Raw genomic sequence first — 21469 nt, 5'->3', positions numbered from 1 at the left:
CACACACACACACACTCAAGTCTCAGCTCAGTCCTGCTTTTGTGAAACAGGCCTCTGCTTCATCGCGTCACCAGAGCTTTCAGCCACATCTCATGTCCTTCCTCAGTCGTCATGTGATGAACAAAGAAAACGAACTTCAGTCTCAGACATAAATTCAGACTTTTGACTTTGATTCCTTCAAATTTTATTTTCTGAGATGAGAAGACAAAACGTGCAGCTAAAATAAAATCAAAGACAAGACGATGATCCAAAAATGGAGAAGTTTTGATATTAAATACTAAAGTTTAACGTTTCATCCTTCTTCTCTTTAAAAATGTCCCGTTTCATCCCGCGAGCAGAGAGCCAATCACAGCGTCTCATTTGTTTACCCCTTTGGGCTCCATAAACACCAGCAGACTTTAAACCTGATGGAGGATCAGTTTCAGACCCGAGGAGACAGAACCTGCTCCATCCTGGGAGCACGTGGTCCGATGTGGTCTACAGCGCCCCCTGTGCCACCCTCTTGAACAGCTGCCGCCGCTGCTGGTCCGTCATGGTGTCGCAGCTCTGCAGCAGGTTCGCGATGACGAGCGTCTGCTGGACGCTGGAGGACTTGACCCACAGGCGCCCGTTCATCCCGACCACCAGCTCGCAGGGGAACAGCTGCTGCAGGTCGGACCGGACCTCGCTGCGGGGGGCCAGCAGCCTGAGGGGGGGCAGAGGGGTCAGTACGGGCCATCCAGTCCGAGGACCGCGACACCGACACGCTGTTCCTACCTTCTGACCAGTCCCAGAGAGACCGTGAAGAGCAGACCGCCGCCGCCAAACACTCCCATCCCATTGGCTCGTCCTGAACTGTCCATACACACCAGCTCCGGCTCCATGTCCTTATTGGCTATGATGAACTGAGCGAACACCAGGTCCCCCACCTGCACAGGTAACACAGAGAGAGAGAGGGAGGGGTTAAACACCTGCACAGGTAACACAGAGAGAGAGGGGGAGGGGTTAAACACCTGCACAGGTAACACAGAGAGAAGGGGGAGGGGTTAAACACCTGCACAGGTAACACAGAGAGAGGGGGAGGGGTTAAACACCTGCACAGGTAACACAGAGAGAAGGGGGAGGGGTTAAACACCTGCACAGGTCACACAGAGAGAAGGGGGAGGGGTTAAACACCTGCACAGGTCACACAGAGAGAAGGGGGAGGGGTTAAACACCTGCACAGGTCACACAGAGAGAAGGGGAGGGGTTAAACACCTGCACAGGTAACACAGAAGGGGGAGGGGTTAAACACCTGCACAGGTAACACAGTCGGTCCTCAGGGTCTCACCTGGACGTTGGGCCGGTTCCTCTTGGTGGCCCCCTCAAACGCCAGGTAGGACAGAGACGCCTGCTCACTTCCTCCAAAGTCCACCTTGAAGACGTCTCCTGATTTGACCGTCACGATGCCGATGACGGTCTCTCCTTTAGCGGGGACATACTGAGGACAGAGAGGCACACACTCAACTCCCAGCATGCAATGCTCCGGACCAAACTTTGTTACCATCTGCTGTGTTTTACATTTAGCACTAAAGTCACAGCCTTTTACTGGGAAATCTGCTGAACTCCATTCAAACAGAAGGCAATTTAGAATTCAAACTAATTTGGCTCGATGTGTTTTATTGTCAGAAAAAAAAAGAATACCCCTCGTCATGGGGCTGGGTGTTGTGAGTAATTCGGCGTACACTTTATTCACCGAGCGGCACGTTATTACTGATTAATCTAAAGTGTTCAGACTGGTTCCCGCTGCTCGCTGCCGTAAAGCGCAGCGCGCTTCAGCGAGCTCGGAGACGGATTTAAACAGCGGACCTGATCAAAGAAGTTCAACTTTAAGAGCTCAGTGCGAGACTTGCTAACAATATCTTTGAGCCGTAATCCCGACCGATCCACAAGGACTTTGATTCAGTCTAAAGTTCTGCCACAGGAGGCGTGTAGGTGTGCTGACAAGAGAGAAAAGCTTAAATTGCTTGTTTTCTAAATGGAGTCCTGCGTGAAGCAGAAGCTACTGTAAATAGTGACAGTAAAACGTTTCTAAAGTGGTCCCAGGGAGCCCCCCGTCTCTGAAGTCTCACCCTCCTCTGCTGAGAGTCCATCCAGAACATGTTGGGCTGTTTGTGTCGGAGGACCCCGCTTTTACACACCACCAGCCGGTCTCCGCTCCGCCGCAGACCCGGACCACACACCACCTTCTCCCGCTTCACGTGCTCCGTCAGAGAGATGGTGTCGTCGGCCTCAAAGGAGAATTCATCTCCAGGTAACAAAACCTCCCCGACTTTACCTTTCAGACAGGAGAACATGTCGACCGCTCTGCTGCTCACACACGTTGTTGTTGTTGTTGTCCGGACAGGAATGAAGGTGACACACGGGAAACAGTTTGTGTTCCTTAGGTAGACAGAACTTAATAAAATAATAAATAATTATTATTTTTGTATGATAATGAAATATTGTCTTCAGTTTAGATAAATGAGGACTTCGATTCTTTTGGAAAGAAATATAATATAAAGTAAGAAAATATTCAACTGATTCTAAAAGAAAAACTGAAAAAGTTGATATTTAATTTTTGGTTTACTTGTTCAGCAGCTTCAGACAGATAAAGATCAGATCAGCTGTCTATAAACTGTCAGAAAGCTCCAGACGTTTTGTTCAGTTTCCTCACAGAAAGAAGCTGAATCAGAGAACAAAATAACTAATCGATCAATCGTTGCAGCTCTAGTTTTAATGTGACTTGATTTAGATTATTTAAAGTTTCTGACTTTGTGTTCTGATTAAATCCCATTAATTTATCTTTATTTATTGTTTGCTTTGACTTCCTGTCCGGTTTATTTAACTTCACGGAGGTGTTTGTTGTTTGAAGGTGTCGCCGCCGGGTGTCGCTGTTTCTGTTCCTGACGTCCTGATCAGTGTTTGATCAATAAGAAACATCCTGTAGCTCCTGAGGATCATCTGACTGTAACATTTCACTGTTGAATATTTAAATGCAACTTTATAGATATTTATAATCTGTTACAAATAAAACAAACTTTCCACGTTTAATCATCTTTTATTCTATTTGATAAAAGCTCCATGACCAATAAAGAGGAACTCTTTGAAAAACATGATGAAAAACAATCGGTCCATGAATCAGATTATATAAATGACAAATTTCACAAACTGCTTACTTTAATCAGTTACCAAAATAAAAGCACAGATCATTTCCTGTTTACAAATTAAAAGCCCCACATTGTGAATTAAAGTCGGAAACTTTTCTTTTTATTTCAGACGACACGATGACGTAAAAAATAACCGACAGTGAAAATGTTTCATATTCATTCATTTCTGTTTCCTGTCTGGTACTTCCTGTCCAGACAGAGGCTAATTAGCATGAAGCTAACTGTACCATAGAGTTATTTGGCTCCTGCTGAACCTCAAACTAAATAAATAAAAAAATAGAACTAAGAGAATCCAGGAGAGACATCAGCCTGGGCGTCCAGCTGACAGATGCATTATGGGTACTGTAGTGTCGAGCTGTGATCCGGCGCAGAGGGAGCGCTCGTTTCGCGGCGAGGGACATCCGGCCGGGCCCCGCAGAGTCTGCTTTTAGGCCAAACCTTCATGAGCGCCAGCGGTCGAACGTCCCACTGAGCCGGGACACGTGAACGCAGCACGGCTGAGGAGAGACAGACAGGTGAGAGGGTCAGTGTGGCGTCACTGACCACCAGGTCACATGACTGTAGCTACAGCTCTTTACCTGCATGCAGCTTTAGGTGGAGGGGAAGCTCCCAGGATCCACCTGGTTCATCTTCAAGTGGGTGTCGAGGATCTGGAAGATCTCCTGGATGTTCGGGACGTAACCCGACTGAAGCTTGGACCACACGGGGACGTCTGAGGGAGCAAAAACAGCGTCACACCAGGAAGGAGCAGTCAGAGAGAGAGGGGACAGAAAACAGCGTCACACCGGGAAGGAGCGGTCAGAGAGAGAGGGGACAGAAAACAGCGTCACACCAGGAAGGAGCAGTCAGAGAGAGGGGGGACAGAAAACGGCGTCACACCAGGAAGGAGCGGGGACAGAAAACAGCGTCACACTGGGAAGGAGCAGTCAGAGAGAGAGGGGACAGAAAACGGCGTCACACCAGGAAGGAGCAGTCAGAGAGAGGGGGGACAGAAAACAGCGTCACACCGGGAAGGAGCGGTCAGAGAGAGAGGGGACAGAAAACAGCGTCACACCAGGAAGGAGCAGTCAGAGAGAGGGGGGACAGAAAACGGCGTCACACCAGGAAGGAGCGGGGACAGAAAACAGCGTCACACTGGGAAGGAGCAGTCAGAGAGAGAGGGGACAGAAAACGGCGTCACACCAGGAAGGAGCAGTCAGAGAGAGGGGGGACAGAAAACAGCGTCACACCGGGAAGGAGCGGTCAGAGAGAGGGGGGACAGAAAACAGCGTCACACCGGGAAGGAGCGGTCAGAGAGAGAGGGGACAGAAAACGGCGTCACACCGGGAAGGAGCGGTCAGAGAGAGAGGGGACAGAAGACAGCGTCACACCGGGAAGGAGCGGGGACAGAAAATGGCGTCACACCAGATTGTGTGCTGAATTATTTTGGTGAGATTTAGAACATTTGACTGGCTCAGATATTAATTTCTGATAAAAGACTTTATATTTTGAACTTCTTGACCTTCTTTGGAAAATCTTACATTCACAAACGTTCATTCAAACGTTGTCTTGAAGCATCACCAGAAGAGTAAAAGAGTTTAATGTGCTGCTTGTTACTGATGTGGATCTGTCATCTTCTATTCTGTTGTTTTATTTTGGCTGCAGATTTTCACTTGACATGAAGAAGATTTAAGAATAAATCAGTTGGACTTTCTGCACCTCAGCCTGACCTTCAGACGGAGGCTGCTCCATTCTGACAAATCAGGATTAGTGACTGACTTGGAAACTTCATGCATTCATTGAGCTTTTAAAACTGAATCATTTTTTTAATGATCCAAAATCAAGTAGGAAAAAGTAATCAAACATTTTTAACTTTAAACTGCGTCTTCGAGCCAACAGGAAGCGCGTGTGTTCGCGCCGAGCAGGGCAGGGTTTGAGTTGACGTCGACAACTCGTAACGTTACAACGCTGAAATTCAACAGTGGCGTTCCGTTCAGGAAAGTGCCGGCGCTGCTGATGTCAAACATACAGGAACGATTTGACTTCAGCTGTATTTGAAAAGAATTAAGCATCCGAGAATTATTGGAGCGATTTAGCAGGAAAATGCACAGAAAATAAGCAAAGCCTGCAGGAACCCTTAAACCAGAGGAAATGACGTCATGGAAAATCTGAACTGTGCGACTTTTCCTTTAGATGGTCGAGTTTATTTGACATCGCTCATACCGGTTCCTGAACGATGCTTTTTTCGATTTTTTATTCTCAACAAACGGAGAACCATTGTTGTTTGTATAAAGAAACTTAATTATCACATTATTATCATTAATAGTAATTAATGCTTTTAATTAATAAAATAGTAATAATTAAATGCAACTGCTTGTTGAAAACCAAGACATATTTTCAATGTAACAAAGGCCTGTATTGTGTTTATTCCTTTCTCTTTAGTTTTTATGTCATTTCATTGTTTATTAATTATATATTTTTTATTGTTTATGTGAATTTGTGCTCTGGCAACAACCTCAACATTCATGGCAATAAGCCTGAGAGAGAGAGAGAGTTTCTGCCACTACATATCACTAGAGGACGAGGTGTCCAGGAGACAACTATCACAAGCGCGTCTTTAATCCAGTGCAGCAAAGTCGCAGACATCAGCCCAAGGATCGGTACGTGATGTCACCGCCACACGGAAGCGCTTCCGCCGGCTGCACTGTGGCGGTGGCGTCACTTACTGATCCTTCAGAAATACTTGGGAAAATATGGCGTGTGTGGAAGCTACTCTGTCAACAAAAGAGCTTTGATTTGATTCAGAAAACAGCGACGCTGCCGCCGAGCTACTGAGAAATGTAGGTAAATTAGTAACGGCGCTACTTGTTGCAACGCTGCTCGTACGGTGGGCATGTTGAAGCAGCTCGGTGACAGTAGGGCGCTGAGACGACGACTCTGTCTCTGTCTTTTTGCAGCAAAGACGAAGCAACTTTCTGCTCTTAAGTTTATTCCACGCACAGTCAAGGTTGGTCGTGTCGCAAATATTGATTAAATCGCGCGCTGTTGCATCAAGCCACACTTTTGATTTTCTCCACGTCTTTTACATCCACGAGCCACGTCTCTGTGCGTAACCGGCGTGAACTCGTGTTTACATCACCACAGCCAATTACAATCACTTTTAGATTTCGGCACATCAAGAATGCCGCATGCTTATTGGCTCATTCGCGTTAACAAGGACCTTTAGGTATCGAACTTTGGTACCGCAAGACGAGACATTTTTAGATACTCGATGGTATTGAGGCAATTCGGTCGGTGCCTAAAAAATATTGAACTCGAGACGCAGCCCTGCCGCTGAGCCACGTGAAGGAAGTGGGAAGGAGGAGGGAGGAGCAGGTACTGTAGAAAAGGCCTCTCCCCCACCTCCTCGTCCAATCAAAACTCACCGTTTAGCGTGACTTCGAAGGCCCCCGTGGACAGGAAGTGCGTCTCCATCATGTTGCAGAAGAAGAACGCCATCAGACAGGAGAAAATCTGAAAAAATGTGTGTGTGGGGGGGGGGGGCACATTAAACCCGTTTCCGTGGCGACCATCTGAAGCATGCGTTGCCGTGGCGACTGGTACCTTGTTGTCCTGACTCCAGGTCCAGGCTCTGGGCGTGTCGAGGCCGAGGAGGACGAAGGGGTTCTGGCCGCTGACAACGAGCAGGATGGCGAGGAGCTTCAGGTAGGAGATCAGGTTACCGACACACCTGAGGGGAGGCGGAGCCGGTTTGTACAGGTGATTTCACTTCATGTCAACAACAACATGACATCACAGGTGAGAGCTCACCTGTTGAAGGGGGTGGGGGGGTAGTTCTCTCCCTGGATGCGGATGTCCGGGTACAGCTGGCTGATGGACCGGGAGTACTCCTGGAACACCTTACTGTAGCCTCAGGAGATACTGACACACACAGAGGACACACCTGTCAGGTGAGGGCTTACCTGGCCCGCCACGACGCTAGAGTCTGACGGGAGCGAGATTATTATTGAAGCTAACTGTTAGCAGTTAGCTTCCTCTGACAGGAGCGAGATTATTATTGAAGCTAACTGTTAGCAGTTAGCTTCCTCTGACAGGAGCGAGATTATTATTGATGCTAACTGTTAGCAGTTAGCTTCCTCTTACAGGAGCGAGATTATTTTACGAGGCTAACTGTTAGCAGTTAGCTTCCTCTGACAGGAGCATGATTATTACTGATGCTAACTGTTAGCAGTTAGCTTCCTCTGACAGGAGCGAGATTATTTTACGATGCTAACTGTTAGCAGTTAGCTTCCTCTGACAGGAGCATGATTATTACTGATGCTAACTGTTAGCAGTTAGCTTCCTCTGACAGGAGCGAGATTATTATTGATGATAACTTTTAGCAGTTAGCTTCCTCTGACAGGAGCGAGATTATTATTGATGCTAACTGTTAGCAGTTAGCTTCCTCTGACAGGAGCGAGATTATTATTGATGCTAACTGTTAGCTTCCTCTGACAGGAGCGAGATTATTTTACGATGCTAACTGTTAGCAGTTAGCTTCCTCTGATAGGAGCATGATTATTACTGATGCTAACTGTTAGCAGTTAGCTTCCTCTGACAGGAGCGAGATTATTATTGATGATAACTTTTAGCAGTTAGCTTCCTCTGACAGGAGCGAGATTATTATTGATGCTAACTGTTAGCAGTTAGCTTCCTCTGACAGGAGCGAGATTATTATTGATGCTAACTGTTAGCTTCCTCTGACAGGAGCGAGATTATTTTACGATGCTAACTGTTAGCAGTTAGCTTCCTCTGATAGGAGCATGATTATTACTGATGCTAACTGTTAGCAGTTAGCTTCCTCTGACAGGAGCGAGATTATTATTGAAGCTAACTGTTAGCAGTTAGCTTCCTCTGACAGGAGCGAGATTATTATTGATGCTAACTGTTAGCAGTTAGCTTCCTCTGACAGAAGCATGATTATTATTGATGCTAACTGTTAGCAATTAGCTTCCTCTGACAGGAGCATGATTATAATTGATGCTAACTGTTAGCAGTTAGCTTCCTCTTACAGGAGCGAGATTATTTTACGATGCTAACTGTTAGCAGTTAGCTTCCTCTGACAGGAGCGAGATTATTATTGATGCTAACTGTTAGCAGTTAGCTTCCTCTGACATGAGCATGATTATTATTGATGCTAACTGTTAGCTCGCTGTTAGCGCTTCCGGACTCACCAGTACTGGAACTTGAGCACGGGCCCGGTGTACATGGAGGACTTGCCGGGCTTCCCGGGCTCTAAATCCGGCGGGGTGTCCGGGGAGAGGCCGGGGCTGTCGGCCTGCTGGTCTCCTCGCTGCGCACTCGATCTACCGAGATAAACGTCCCGGACCGTGAGGGCCGTGAAGAGGAGCAGAGCCGCCAGGAGGCCCGCCTGGCTGAACTCCGCCATGTCTGCTGTGGTTCAGCAACAGAAGGGGGACCGGTCTGTCCGGGAATACCAGGATCCACTACACCACTTCCGGGGGACATTTCACAATAAAAGAGCAGAGAGGTTTTTGTCCTCTGGTGGAAAGTAACTAAATATATATATATATATTTTTTTTAGTTACTGTGTTTAAATACTGCTCTGAGGTAATTGTACTTCGCTTGAGTATTAATTCTTCTTTTGTACTTTTTACTGCATTAATACGACAGTACAAACTAAACATGATGTTTTTTTAATTGATTAAACGGACCAACAGAACATAAAGTATTTAAAATGACCTCCAGCTCGACCAGCTGCGAGATTAAAGGGCTTCTTACAAACATCTGTGCGTCAGTAATAATTGTCTAATAACAAAAGTTAACATAACTCATTGGGCTACATCCTTAACGAGCACTTTTAGTCTATAATTAACAAAGGAAAGGAAATTCAAGGGTTAACTGGACTCTGGTGAAGATTTATAATTTATGGACATTTGTGACTTTTGTGCTTTTACGTAAGTAAAACATTTACTTGTTGTGGAGTATTTGTGTTGTTTTGCTACTTGAAGTAAAGGATCAGAATCATGAATAATTTGGGATCTAGAGGTAAAAATATCTTTCTTGTTTTCCTGTTCTTCATGTGTTTTATAAATGCTACATTTAATAAATCAAACTGGTTCAGGGATTAATTTCATGAACGTATTTGTGTCATTTAAAAAACAACTCTAATAGAAAGAGCACAAACACATTTAATGAGAGTTTATTCTGCTGAGCTTCATTATTGAGTATTTCGTTCTTTTATGGTGAAGTTCTGTGACCTGTTTCCGGTGTGGTTGGGGGAAGTTTCCTGTAAATCAGCTAATTATTTGCCGTTTCCTCTGAAACATGTTGTTTATTTTCTCTAATCTGTTTAATTTATTTAGTTTATATCGTTTTTATTTAGTTCGGTGAGACGTCACAGACGCGCGACAGTAAACAGCGTGACGTCATATGCGTGGGACGGTGGATGGAGGGGCGAAGGTGACGGAACACACATGCACAAACGCAGATTTAAAGATTTCTTCTTCTCCGCTCCGACACGCGGACTGTTCTCGCCGCACAGAGCCGGCTCACCTGACGGCTGACGTCACACAGGTGCGTTCACGATTGATTGTGAACTGTGAGTGTGTTTCAGTGAAACTTTCGCTCAGGTGAGCCAGTGCGTTGATGACGTAACTCGGGGTCTTATTGCCCTTTTTATTGATTGTTGTTTATTTAACGATGAAACGCTCGAACTTTAACCTGACTGAAAACAAAAGAAAACTCTGAAAGTAAAAAGTCGAGTCAGTTTGAACTCGCTGAACGTCAGAAGCGTCTGATGGTGGCGGAGAAGAGCTGAAAATAAAAGGGAGTGAGCGAATCTGATGCCCTGCGTTCATTTAATGAATGGTCTGTCTGTGATGGTCTGCCTCGGTCTGTGATGGTCTGCCTCGGTCGTTCTGTCTCGGTCTGTGATGGTCTGTGATGGTCTGCCTGTGATGGTCTGCCTCGGTCTGTGATGGTCTGTGATGGTCTGCCTGTGATGGTCTGCCTGTGATGGTCTGCCTGTGATGGTCTGCCTCGGTCTGTGATGGTCTGTGATGGTCTGTGATGGTCTGCCTGTGATGGTCTGCCTCGGTCTGTGATGGTCTACCTCGGTCGTTCTGTCTCGGTCTGTGATGGTCTGTGATGGTCTGCCTGTGATGGTCTGCCTCGGTCTGTGATGGTCTGCCTCGGTCTGTGATGGTCTGCCTCGGTCGGTCTGTGATGGTCTGCCTCGGTCGGTCTGTGATGGTCTGCCTCGGTCGGTCTTGGTCTGCCTCGGTCTGTCTTGGTCTGCCTCGGTCTGTGATGGTCTGCCTGTGATGGTCTGCCTCGGTCTGTGATGGTCTGCCTCGGTCGGTCTGTGATGGTCTGCCTCGGTCGGTCTGTGATGGTCTGCCTCGGTCGGTCTGTGATGGTCTGCCTCGGTCTGTCTTGGTCTGCCTCGGTCTGTGATGGTCTGCCTCGGTCGTTCTGTCTTGGTCTGTAATGGTCTGCCTCGGTCTGTGATGGTCTGCCTCGGTCTGTGATGGTCTGCCTGTGATGGTCTGCCTGTGATGGTCTGCCTCGGTCGTTCTGTGATGGTCTGCCTGTGATGGTCTGCCTCGGTCGTTCTGTGATGGTCTGCCTGTGATGGTCTGCCTCGGTCTGTGATGGTCTGCCTCGGTCGGTCTGTGATGGTCTGCCTCGGTCGGTCTGTGATGGTCTGCCTCGGTCGTTCTGTCTTGGTCTGTGATGGTCTGTCTCGGTCTGTCTTGGTCTGCCTCGGTCTGTGATGGTCTGCCTCGGTCGGTCTGTGATGGTCTGCCTCGGTCGTTCTGTCTTGGTCTGTGATGGTCTGTCTCGGTCTGTGATGGTCTGCCTCGGTCGGTCTGTGATGGTCTGCCTCGGTCGGTCTGTGATGGTCTGCCTCGGTCGGTCTGTGATGGTCTGCCTCGGTCGTTCTGTCTTGGTCTGTGATGGTCTGTCTCGGTCTGTGATGGTCTGCCTCGGTCGGTCTGTGATGGTCTGCCTCGGTCGGTCTGTGATGGTCTGCCTCGGTCGGTCTGTCTTGGTCTGTGATGGTCTGTCTCGGTCTGTGATGGTCTGCCTCGTTCTGTGATGGTCTGCCTCGGTCGGTCTGTGATGGTCTGCCTCGGTTGGTCTGTGATGGTCTGCCTCGGTCGTTCTGCCTCGGTCTGTGATGGTCTGCCTCGGTCGTTCTGTCTTGGTCTGTGATGGTCTGCCTCGGTCGGTCTGTGATGGTCTGCCTCGGTCGTTCTGTCTTGGTCTGTGATGGTCTGTCTCGGTCTGTGATGGTCTGCCTCGGTCGTTCTGTCTTGGTCTGTGATGGTCTGCCTCGGTCGGTCTGTGATGGTCTGCCTCGGTCGTTCTGTCTTGGTCTGTGATGGTCTGTCTTGGTCTGTGATGGTCTGTCTCGGTCTGTGATGGTCTGCCTCGGTCGTTCTGCCTCAGTCTGTGATGGTCTGTCTCGGTCTGTGATGGTCTGCCTCGGTCGTTCTGCCTCAGTCTGTGATGGTCTGTCTCGGTCTGTGATGGTCTGCCTCGGTCGTTCTGCCTCAGTCTGTGATGGTCTGTCTCGGTCTGTGATGGTCTGCCTCGGTCGTTCTGCCTCGGCCTGTGATGGCCTGCCTCTGTCTGTAGCACATCCCTCCGAAAGATGGTCTGACACTTGAACTGATGATTTTAGATTTATTGGAAATCTCAAAACCAACGTAAGAGCTGGTCACAAAATAAACAACACAAACAACAACCGCATTAGCTACCTTACCATATAGTTTCAGAGCATTAGCATAGTTTAGCACTAACTCACAAGCCCAGTATTTGCACAGCTATAAACAGCCACAATTGTTCAAACTACTTCAAAAACACCACCCCGATGTTAATATCACAGTATTATGATAAATACTAACCTTGTGCCTCTTCAAAGGGGTGCTAAAACATTAAATCTTTCACTGTGTGTGCATATTACAGTCTCTCCGTCGCAAGTAGCAGGAAAACTAGTTACGGTGCCAGCGGGTGGCTTTCAAAATAAAAGCACCTCTAGTCAGAACAGGAAGTAAGACACTAGGGCTTAAACAAGGTAAAATACTTAATAAAGCCTACTGAAATGACTGTTCAATAATAATATTTCTTCTGTAGAGCTAAACATATACTGGGTTATTTACACGGTCGTTCTGTCTTAGTCTGTGATGGTCTGCCTCGGTCTGTGATGGTCTGCCTCAGTCGTTCTGTCTCGGTCTGTGATGGTCTGTGATGGTCTGCCTGTGATGGTCTGCCTCGGTCTGTGATGGTCTGCCTCGGTCTGTGATGGTGTGCCTCGGTCGGTCTGTGATGGTCTGTCTCGGTCTGTGATGGTCTGTCTCGGTCTGTGTTGGTCTGCCTCGGTCGTTCTGCCTCGGTCTGTGATGGTCTGCCTCGGTCGTTCTGTCTTAGTCTGTGATGGTCTGTCTCGGTCTGTGATGGTCTGTCTCGGTCGTTCTGTCTCGGTCTGTGTTGGTCTGCCTCGGTCGTTCTGTCTCGGTCTGTGTTGGTCTGCCTCGGTCGTTCTGCCTCGGTCTGTGATGGTCTGTCTCGGTCTGTGATGGTCTGCCTCGGTCGTTCTGTCTTAGTCTGTGATGGTCTGTCTCGGTCTGTGATGGTCTGCCTTGGTCGTTCTGTCTTGGTCTGTGATGGTCTGTCTCGGTCTGTGATGGTCTGCCTCGGTCGTTCTGCCTCGGTCTGTGATGGTCTGTCTCGGTCTGTGATGGCCTGCCTCGGTCGTTCTGTTTCGGTCTGTGTTGGTCTGTCTCGGTCTGTGATGGTCTGCCTCGGTCGTTCTGTCTCGGTCTGTGATGGTCTGTCTCGGTCTGTGATGGTCTGCCTCGGTCGTTCTGTCTTGGTCTGTGATGGTCTGTCTCGGTCTGTGATGGTCTGCCTCGGTCGTTCTGTCTTGGTCTGTCTCGGTCTGTGATGGTCTGCCTCGGTCTGTGATGGTCTGCCTCGGTCGTTCTGCCTCGGTCTGTGATGGTCTGTCTCGGTCTGTGATGGTCTGCCTCGGTCGTTCTGTCTTAGTCTGTGATGGTCTGTCTCGGTCTGTGATGGTCTGCCTCGGTCGTTCTGTCTCGGTCTGTGATGGTCTGCCTCGGTCGTTCTGCCTCGGTCTGTGATGGTCTGTCTCGGTCTGTGATGGTCTGCCTCGGTCGTTCTGTCTTAGTCTGTGATGGTCTGTCTCGGTCTGTGATGGTCTGCCTCGGTCGTTCTGTCTTGGTCTGTGATGGTCTGTCTCGGTCTGTGATGGTCTGCCTCGGTCGTTCTGCCTCGGTCTGTGATGGTCTGTCTCGGTCTGTGATGGCCTGCCTCGGTCGTTCTGTTTCGGTCTGTGTTGGTCTGTCTCGGTCTGTGATGGTCTGCCTCGGTCGTTCTGTCTCGGTCTGTGATGGTCTGTCTCGGTCTGTGATGGTCTGCCTCGGTCGTTCTGTCTTGGTCTGTGATGGTCTGTCTCGGTCTGTGATGGTCTGCCTCGGTCGTTCTGTCTTGGTCTGTCTCGGTCTGTGATGGTCTGCCTCGGTCTGTGATGGTCTGCCTCGGTCGTTCTGCCTCGGTCTGTGATGGTCTGTCTCGGTCTGTGATGGTCTGCCTCGGTCGTTCTGTCTTGGTCTGTGATGGTCTGTCTCGGTCTGTGATGGTCTGCCTCGGTCGTTCTGCCTCGGTCTGTGATGGTCTGTCTTGGTCTGTGATGGCCTGCCTCGGTCGTTCTGTTTCGGTCTGTGTTGGTCTGTCTCGGTCTGTGATGGTCTGCCTCGGTCGTTCTGTCTCGGTCTGTGATGGTCTGTCTCGGTCTGTGATGGTCTGCCTCGGTCGTTCTGTCTTGGTCTGTGATGGTCTGTCTCGGTCTGTGATGGTCTGCCTCGGTCGTTCTGTCTTGGTCTGTCTCGGTCTGTGATGGTCTGCCTCGGTCGTTCTGTCTTGGTCTGTGATGGTCTATCTCGGTCTGTGATGGTCTGCCTCGGTCGTTCTGTCTTGGTCTGTCTCGGTCTGTGATGGTCTGCCTCGGTCGTTCTGTCTCGGTCTGTGATGGTCTGCCTCGGTCTGTGATGGTCTGCCTCGGTCGTTCTGTCTTGGTCTGTCTCGGTCTGTGATGGTCTATCTCGGTCTGTGATGGTCTGCCTCGGTCGTTCTGTCTCGGTCTGTGATGGTCTGCCTCGGTCTGTGATGGTCTGCCTCGGTCGTTCTGTCTTGGTCTGTCTCGGTCTGTGATGGTCTATCTCGGTCTGTGATGGTCTGCCTCGGTCGTTCTGTCTTGGTCTGTCTCGGTCTGTGATGGTCTGCCTCGGTCGTTCTGTCTCGGTCTGTGATGGTCTGCCTCGGTCTGTGTCGCTCTCACCTGATGATGAAAATGAAACGGTTTTACTGATCGTTTGTTTTCTTTAAGTTCAGGACAGATTTACGATCCTAAACTTGTCTTTAATCCTGTTTGTCTCTTCATGTTTCAGGGGGGGCCGTCATGTTGACTGTGGGGGGGTTGGCGAGGTCTGGCATCCTGCAGCTCCGCCTCCTGGAGCTTCCTTTACGAGAAGTCTGTTCTGCTGCTTTCAACAGGAAGTCACCTTCACCTTTTCACAACTGCTCTGCACCCCCATCTGCTGGACTCCCTACAGTCCACTGTTATATGTCAACTGTCAGGACGGCACCAGGTGACAGGACGCTGTCACGTGTTGGAACGCTGTCAGGTTTCAGGACACTCACAGGTCTCGGGACAACATCAGGCCTCGGGACGCCGTCAGGTGTGAGGAGGCTCTCGGGTGGTGGTGTTGGTGATGACGGTGCAGGTGCAGCCGGCTGGTACAGCAGCCTCTCGGACTCGGCTCCTGTTCACCTGTGTGAACACTTCCTGGTGAGCGTGCAGCAGGCGAGCGGGCTGCCGTGGTGGCTGAGCATCATCGTGACAACACTGTCGGTCAGGACGCTCGTCACTCTGCCGCTCGCCGCCTACCAGATGGTCGTCATCGCCAAGGTGAGTGATGGCTGACAGGACGGGAATGGTTAACTGGAGCTCTGGGTATAGTTTCTGTTTGAAAACTGAAACTTAATTGATTGTTGAAACAGCTGCAGATGGAACTCAGCTTCAGTTTCTTTATATATTTATTTACTGAGCAACATAACAACGGGTCTCTGAGCTCACTGAAGTCGAGTTAGTAACATGCATTAATGGGTGAGGTTGCATACAGAGGGAGAGAAACACGAAGAGAGAGGAGCTCAGTGCATCATGGGAAATCACCCATGAGAGTCTTAATGGACTTTTTCGAGCAGCCTGATAATAAGGAATTGCAGTAATCCAGCCTAGAAGTAACAAATGCATGGACTAGTTTTTCTGCATCATTTTTAGACAGGATGTTCCTGATTTTTGCAATATTACGTAGGTGAAAAAAGGCGGTCCTTGAAATTTGCTTAATGTGAGACTTAAACGACATGTCCTGATCAAAGATAACTCCAAGATTCCTCACGGTGGTGCTGGAGGCCAGGGCGATGCCATCCAGGGAAACTATATCTTATGATAATGCGTCACTGAGGCGCTTGGGCCCCAGAGTTTAACTTCAGGACTGAGAGCCACAGACAGGAAGTCAGACAGGTCGCTGGTTTGAGTCTGAACGTGAGATTTGATGATGATGGTAAGAAAAATGAACACCAGAGTTTTAAACCTGTGAACCTGAGATTAGAAACATGCACAGCAGAATGTTCTGGATACGTCTCTGTATATATTTTATTTATATGTGTTACTGTATTTTAACACGCATTTAATTATCTGTTAAGTTCTGTGTGTGCAGCATGAAGGGACTAAAACTTTTGTTTCGTGACCTTGAAGGTGGAGGCGCTGCAGGAGGAGATCTCGCAGCTGGCGAAGAGGCTTCGATACGAAGTTTTAGTCCGTGCGAGGGAGAGACGCTGGACAGAGAATCAGATCCGGTAAGAACTAAACGTTGTTTCACCTGTCAGCAGGTAAACAAAGGCCAACAGGGCAGCAGCACCCCTGAACTCTGAGATGGTTTTGAAAATAGAACCAGGGGTCTGCACCACGAAGCAGGATCTGAGCTTATCCAGGTAACTTCAGGGTTAACCCTGCTGGGTTTTCACCTGTTACCAGGGTAGATCGCCATGGTAACTCTATGAAAACGCCAGATGCTGACCAATCGGCTCTCTGGAAAATGACATCACCATCTGTAGGAGATCCCATCATCCTACAGAGACTGATTAAAATCCTCAGGTTCTTGTTGCCTGAAGGTTTTTACAGTAAACCTACTAACTGTTTGTCTTTAATATTGTGTATCTGCTCCCAGCCCGTTTCACACAGCCTGTCGCAGCCGTTAAAATAAACAGGGTTCATTTTTCTGATGTGAGCTGAATATTAGGAGCAGTTTGGTAGGAATATTAAAATACTAACTTTAATATGAACGTAGGCTGTTTGTTTTAGGCCGACTACAGAGACTGTAGTCATGTTCCGCCTTCTGCGACGTGGCCGCAGTGATGAGGAGAGTTTTCAGCAGCGTGAATGTTCACATTCAGTCTTTCAGCCACTATCTGAACACATTTTATGGCATGAATGGATTTTTGGTTTCGTTGCTTTAGAACAATGTAGTCATGTATTGGACCATGTATTGTATTGGATATTTTGGACCCGGTCCTGTTTCTGCAGAGTTACACTTTGCTCTTTGTGAAATATGACGCTCTGCTGACGGGGGACTTGTTCATGTCTGTGATTGGTCCTCTGCTGCTGACTCCGCCTCTGTCATGTGAACGCGGTCCCGGCTGGGTCGGGAAACTCTGGGTTGACTTACTGATTTGATAACCAGCTTCGTGGTCCCGCTTATCCTGACGGGTTCGGTTTAGTGAAGCTGGCTAACTGGAAGAGATCCGGGGTATGTTGAACTCGCTTCGTGGTGCAGGCCCCTGGTCTAATGTGGTGTGGACTAAGCACAGAGAGGAACAGGGGAGGAGGAGAAGAAGAAGAGTGAAGTAACCAGGCTGGATTTACACAAGGATCTGAACCAGGACCTGAAGCGGTTAATGCAGCTTTGTAGAACATGTGTCACATGTCTGTTTCAGGCAGGTCCTTGTTTAAAGGGAGCCACAACGTCATGAATGACGTCTGTCTGAAACAAACACGGTGGAAAGACAAGAACCTGGTACCAAAGGTCTTTAAAGAGTCCAGGATCTGAGCAGAACTGGGTTACGGGTCAGTAAAGTATCACATCATGCTGTTGTGTTGTTCTGTTCAGGTTCCAGTTCAAGAAGAATCTGCGTCGAATTGTTTCTCAGCTCTACGTCAGAGACAACTGCCACCCCTTCAAAGCCAGTCTGCTGGTCTGGGTTCAGCTGCCCCTGTGGGTCAGCTTCTCCCTGGCCCTCCGAAACCTGAGTCTGGGCCAGTCCAGTAAGCTCACACTGACCCTGGATAAGTCCTGGACCAGGACTTTGTTTCTGTAACTAACTGTGAACTGTGTGTTCTGCAGCGCTGCAGTCTGAGCTGGCAGCAGGGGGCGCTCTCTGGTTCCCTGACCTCACCTTACCGGACTCCACCTGGATCCTACCGGTCTGTCTCGGACTCACCAACCTGCTCATCGTAGAGGTCAGTCTGTTCAACGTGCGTGTGATCACCTGACCCGATGATGTCATCTACCCTGACCCCCCCCCTCTCTTCTTCAGGTGTTTTCTCTTCAGAGGGTCGCCCCGTCTCGCTTCCAGAGGTTTGCGACGAACGCCATCAGAGGGTTCTCGGTGCTGATGGTCCCCATCGCTGCTACGGTCCCCTCCGTGAGTTCAAGTCTGCCGGTCTGTGTGGGAGGGAATCAGAGCAGCTGATTAGTTCAGTTTGAGGGTGCAGAGGGACACCAGGTTCAGGTGCAGACACCAGGTTCAGGTTCAGGTGCAGACAGCAGGTTCAGGTTCAGGTGCAGACACCAGGTTCAGGTGCAGACAGCAGGTTCAGGTTCAGGTGCAGACAGTAGGTTCAGGTTCAGGTGCAGACACCAGGTTCAGGTGCAGACACCAGGTTCAGGTTCAGGTGCAGACACCAGGTTCAGGTGCAGACACCAGGTTCAGGTTCAGGTGCAGACAGCAGGTTCAGGTTCAGGTGCAGACAGCAGGTTCAGGTGCATACACCAGGTTCAGGTGCAGACAGCAGGCGCAGGTGCAGACAGCAGGTTCAGGTGCAGACGACACCAGGTTCAGGTTCAGGTGCAGACAGCAGGTTCAGGTGCATACACCAGGTTCAGGTGCAGACAGCAGGCGCAGGTGCAGACGACACCAGGTTCAGGTTCAGGTGCAGACAGCAGGTTCAGGTGCAGACAGCAGGTGCAGGTGCAGACAGCAGGTTCAGGTGCAGACAGCAGGTTCAGGTTCAGGTGCAGACAGCAGGTTCAGGTGCAGACAGCAGGTTCAGGTTCAGGTGCAGACAGCAGGTTCAGGTGCAGACAGCAGGTTCAGGTGCAGACAGCAGGTTCAGGTGCAGACAGCAGGTTCAGGTGCAGACAGCAGGTTCAGGTGCAGACAGCAGGCGCAGGTGCAGACAGCAGGCGCAGGTGCAGACGACACCAGGTTCAGGTTCAGGTGCAGACAGCAGGTTCAGGTTCAGGTGCAGACAGCAGGTTCAGGTTCAGGTGCAGACACCAGGTTCAGGTTCAGGTGCAGACAGCAGGTTCAGGTTCAGGTGCAGACAGTAGGTTCAGGTTCAGGTGCAGACACCAGGTTCAGGTGCAGACACCAGGTTCAGGTGCAGACAGCAGGTTCAGGTTCAGGTGCAGACAGCAGGTGCAGACAGCAGGTTCAGGTTCAGGTGCAGACAGCAGGTTCAGGTGCAGACAGCAGGTTCAGGTTCAGGTGCAGACAGCAGGTTCAGGTGCAGACAGCAGGTTCAGGTGCAGACAGCAGGTTCAGGTGCAGACAGCAGGTTCAGGTGCAGACAGCAGGTTCAGGTGCAGACAGCAGGCGCAGGTGCAGACAGCAGGCGCAGGTGCAGACGACACCAGGTTCAGGTTCAGGTGCAGACAGCAGGTTCAGGTTCAGGTGCAGACAGCAGGTTCAGGTTCAGGTGCAGACACCAGGTTCAGGTTCAGGTGCAGACAGCAGGTTCAGGTTCAGGTGCAGACAGTAGGTTCAGGTTCAGGTGCAGACACCAGGTTCAGGTGCAGACACCAGGTTCAGGTGCAGACAGCAGGTTCAGGTTCAGGTGCAGACAGCAGGTTCAGGTGCAGACAGCAGGTTCAGGTGCATACACCAGGTTCAGGTGCAGACAGCAGGCGCAGGTGCAGACGACACCAGGTTCAGGTTCAGGTGCAGACAGCAGGTTCAGGTGCAGACAGCAGGTGCAGGTTCAGGTGCAGACAGCAGGTTCAGGTGCAGACAGCAGGTTCAGGTTCAGGTGCAGACAGCAGGTTCAGGTGCAGACAGCAGGCGCAGGTGCAGACAGCAGGCGCAGGTGCAGACGACACCAGGTTCAGGTTCAGGTGCAGACAGCAGGTTCAGGTTCAGGTGCAGACAGCAGGTTCAGGTGCAGACAGCAGGTTCAGGTTCAGGTGCAGACAGCAGGTGCAGGTGCAGACGACACCAGGTTCAGGTTCAGGTGCAGACGACACCAGGTTCAGGTTCAGGTGCAGACAGCAGGTTCTGAACCTGAACCTGGTCTGACTGTCCTCAGGTTTGTGTTGGATCAGCTGCAAATACTTTAATTAGCAATTCATCTGCAGATTCTTTTATCCATTTATCGTTTTGTGTATAAAATGCTTTGGTTCCCACAACCCAAGGACCCGTGTTCAGACCCGTGTTCAGACCCGTGTTCAGACCCGTGTTCAGACTGAAGGTTCTGACCCAAAGATGTTCATGTGTTTTATTGTATTGAAAGTATTGCTGCTGTCTGCTGGGCTTGACTCCTCTGATTCTAAAACCAGTTTGTTCTCTGCCCCCCCCCCTCTCAGTCCATGGCTCTGTACTGGTTTGCCTCCAGTTTGGTTGGATTCAGTCACAACCTCCTCCTTCGGTCTCCTGCGATCCACAAAGTCCTGAAACTCCGAACTCCCAGCTCAGACTCTCCATACAGAGACCTGCTGTCTGCCTTCATCACCAAATACTGCAAATAAATACACAGAGTACTGGAAGTACAAATCAAATACCCCAACTGTAAATAGTCTCAGCTACAGTCTGCCCTGCCCTACAAGCTGAAGGGGGGGTTTATATATATTTCTGTAAACTACCTGAACACCGCCATGTTTGTAGTTCTTCTGTAAATCCAGTGAAAATCCTTAAATGGGACCAAAGGAGTTAAAAACAACGTTTCCGTCACCAAAACAGACATTTTCAGATCTAAATGACCAAATAAATGAAGGAGTTTTGTTCATTATTTCTCTGTAGAATCAACTGATGACCAGCTTATTATTTATAATAATTTATAGTCCAAATAAAACTGGCTGTTCAAGGTGTTTACTGCAGAGATGGAATTTTCGATATGAAAATGTCTGTTTGGGGACATAAATGTTGTTTTTAACATTTTACTTTGGGACCATTTAAGGTTTTTCACTGGACTTGAGCTACTGAGATTTACAGAAATACAAACGTGGCGGAGCTCTACGGTCTCTGGCCATCAGAGCGTAGAAATCCTCTCACAGTGAGAACTTGTGATGCAGACACGTGTTGACTGATTGTGTTAATAAAAGCTGTTTTCTGTCTGAACGTTAAAGTTTCGTCTCTTTTATGGATAAAATCGATCGTTAACATTAAACTCTGTGACGTTAAGAGTTAATCTGTGATTCTCTGTGTGAGCAGCTTCATCCTGTTTGAACAATAACAGGAAGAAACAGCGTGACCTCCGACCCCAACATTTCCTGTTTGTTAGTTTCCCACCGACAAGCTGACGCTCAGGAAGTCCAAACGTCTCGACATCGTCTCCAGAACCTCAGCGGGCCGTTTTAAAGATGATCTTTTTTACCTGACGGGAAACCACTCACACTGCATCAGAAGACAGTAGAGTGGAACTGGACTATTCTGGACTGGACTGGACTGGACTGTCTGGCTCCTCCCCCTCAGGCTGGAGGGACTACACAATCCCACTCAGCTAAACTACATTAACCAGGCCGTCTGCAGTAAAGCCATCCCAGAGGCCCCGCCCCCTCGTCCTGTCACTCACTTCAGGGTTGCTGATGCTGGTCTTGTCATCACTACAGCTGATCAGATTCTTCAGATTCAACCTGGTTCTGCTTTTAAGTTCATTCATTAGGACTCTGAAACCACCTGGAGGACTTTCACGTCCTCAGTGGACTCAAACACAGACAGAAAGAAAATACTGGACTGGT

At 49.2% G+C, this 21469-nt stretch overlaps 3 protein-coding genes across 4 annotated transcripts; 1 reads left to right on the top strand and 2 right to left on the bottom strand.

Annotated features, from left to right (window-relative positions):
* Nucleotides 1-153: 153 nt before the first annotated feature.
* On the bottom strand, nt 154-2371 carry exosc3 (exosome component 3). Its single transcript, XM_038699854.1, has 4 exons — nt 2091-2371; nt 1310-1459; nt 757-908; nt 154-685 (listed from the first exon to the last, which is right to left on the bottom strand). Exons 1-4 carry the CDS (start codon nt 2313-2315, stop codon nt 478-480), a joined length of 735 nt encoding a protein of 244 aa, XP_038555782.1. The 5' UTR covers nt 2316-2371; the 3' UTR covers nt 154-477.
* A 671-nt stretch (nt 2372-3042) lies between these two features.
* selenot2 (selenoprotein T, 2) lies at nt 3043-8621 on the bottom strand. 2 transcript variants are annotated; one of them, XM_038699855.1, is made up of 6 exons: nt 8360-8615; nt 6957-7067; nt 6750-6876; nt 6572-6659; nt 3746-3879; nt 3043-3664 (listed from the first exon to the last, which is right to left on the bottom strand). In XM_038699855.1, the coding sequence occupies exons 1-5, from the start codon at nt 8572-8574 to the stop codon at nt 3758-3760; spliced, it is 663 nt and encodes a 220-aa protein (XP_038555783.1). In that variant the 5' UTR covers nt 8575-8615; the 3' UTR covers nt 3043-3664; nt 3746-3757. The 2 variants fall into 2 exon arrangements, 1 of the variants encoding a protein (XP_038555783.1); XR_005441982.1 differs by lacking the exon at nt 6572-6659 and having other exon boundaries at nt 8360-8621.
* Nucleotides 8622-9565: 944 nt separating this feature from the next.
* Nucleotides 9566-20856, top strand: LOC119889011 (cytochrome c oxidase assembly protein COX18, mitochondrial). Its single transcript, XM_038699852.1, has 7 exons — nt 9566-9722; nt 14624-15144; nt 15994-16094; nt 17405-17559; nt 17639-17754; nt 17832-17939; nt 20099-20856. Exons 2-7 carry the CDS (start codon nt 14635-14637, stop codon nt 20258-20260), a joined length of 1152 nt encoding a protein of 383 aa, XP_038555780.1. The 5' UTR covers nt 9566-9722; nt 14624-14634; the 3' UTR covers nt 20261-20856.
* Nucleotides 20857-21469: the final 613 nt, after the last annotated feature.

This window comes from Micropterus salmoides, unplaced genomic scaffold (genome assembly GCF_014851395.1).
Source record: "Micropterus salmoides isolate LMB-PRFRI ecotype aquatic unplaced genomic scaffold, ASM1485139v1 Ms_hic_scaffold_5, whole genome shotgun sequence".
Taxonomy (NCBI): Eukaryota; Metazoa; Chordata; class Actinopteri; order Centrarchiformes; family Centrarchidae; genus Micropterus; species Micropterus salmoides.
This window is presented reverse-complemented; position numbering and strand designations above follow the sequence as displayed.

Coding starts and splice junctions, on each gene's coding strand:
- exosc3 (XM_038699854.1), bottom strand. CDS start 2,315: ATGTTCTCCTGTCTGAAAGGTAAAGTCGGGGAGGTTTTGTTACCTGGA. Junction 1,460..2,090: donor TGGACTCTCAGCAGAGGAGG/GTGAGACTTCAG, acceptor CTCTGTCCTCAG/TATGTCCCCGCTAAAGGAGA. Junction 686..756: donor TCTCTGGGACTGGTCAGAAG/GTAGGAACAGCG, acceptor GCCCCCCCTCAG/GCTGCTGGCCCCCCGCAGCG.
- LOC119889011 (XM_038699852.1), top strand. CDS start 14,635: ATGTTGACTGTGGGGGGGTTGGCGAGGTCTGGCATCCTGCAGCTCCGC. Junction 16,095..17,404: donor TGGACAGAGAATCAGATCCG/GTAAGAACTAAA, acceptor TGTTCTGTTCAG/GTTCCAGTTCAAGAAGAATC. Junction 17,940..20,098: donor TCGCTGCTACGGTCCCCTCC/GTGAGTTCAAGT, acceptor CCCCCCTCTCAG/TCCATGGCTCTGTACTGGTT.